At 75.7% G+C, this 808-nt stretch overlaps 1 protein-coding gene across 1 annotated transcript in view; it reads left to right on the top strand.

The window, feature by feature from the left end:
* The first annotated feature begins 532 nt into the window (after positions 1-532).
* Positions 533-808, top strand: part of Ube2ql1 (ubiquitin conjugating enzyme E2 Q family like 1) — a 35,824-nt gene continuing 35,548 nt past the window's right edge. The window contains exon 1 of the mRNA XM_055597956.1: positions 533-802. Within this exon, the coding sequence (XP_055453931.1) occupies positions 544-802 (259 nt within the window). The 5' untranslated portion in view covers positions 533-543. The remainder of the gene's footprint in view (positions 803-808) is intronic.

Raw genomic sequence — 808 nt, 5'->3', positions numbered from 1 at the left:
CGGCTCAGACGGAGCAGCCGCCTCTGCAATGTCAGCAGCCGCAGCGGCGGCGGCGACGAGAGCGGCAGTGGCCCGGGCCCCGCGGTAGCCGCCAGCGCCGCACGGCCCGGCAGGCGCGCAGCGCGACTCCGCGGCCACCTCGCTGCCTCCGGGGCGCCGCGGGCGAAGGGGCGCTCCGCGGCGCGGCTCTCAGACTCCGGGTCAGCCGGTCCGCGGCCGCGCACAAAGGACCACGGACACCGGGTGTCCGGGGACTGCGCCCAGGGACCGGCCGGGGACGGCAGCTACGCCGCTTCTCCACGCCTCCCCTCCCTGGGCTGCCGGAGCCCTCGCCCGAGCGGACCCATCATATGACAGCGGCGACACGGTGGCCACCGAGCGCCGGTGCTGCTCTCTCCGCTGCGCCACGGCTGCCCGCTCCTGAGGTGGCCCTCGTCGCGCCCCGCTGAGCGGTCGCCCGCCGCCGCCCCGACCCCCGAGCGTCCCAGCTCTCCGGCTCCGGGATCAGGAGCCTCGGAAGACCCCTCCAGAGCCGAGCCTAAGATGGCCACGCTGCTCCGTAAAATCGGGCTCATTCGCCTGCACAACCGGGACACGGAGGACCCCAAGCACCACCACAACCACCGCGGCGGAGGCGGCGGCCAGCAGAGCGCGTCGCTTCGCGGCAAAGGCGGCGGCAAGAGCGGCGGCCACAAGCAGCAGCAGCAGCAGCAGCAGCAGCAGCAGCACCCCGGCGGCGCGGGCGACGCCAGCCCGGGGCCCGGCAAGGGCAAGAGCAAGCGCGCGGCGGAGCTGGCCGCTCGCGACA

Source organism: Psammomys obesus, unplaced genomic scaffold (assembly GCF_907164565.1).
Source record: "Psammomys obesus unplaced genomic scaffold, mPsaObe1.curated_primary_1811, whole genome shotgun sequence".
Lineage (NCBI taxonomy): Eukaryota > Metazoa > Chordata > Mammalia > Rodentia > Muridae > Psammomys > Psammomys obesus.
This window is presented reverse-complemented; position numbering and strand designations above follow the sequence as displayed.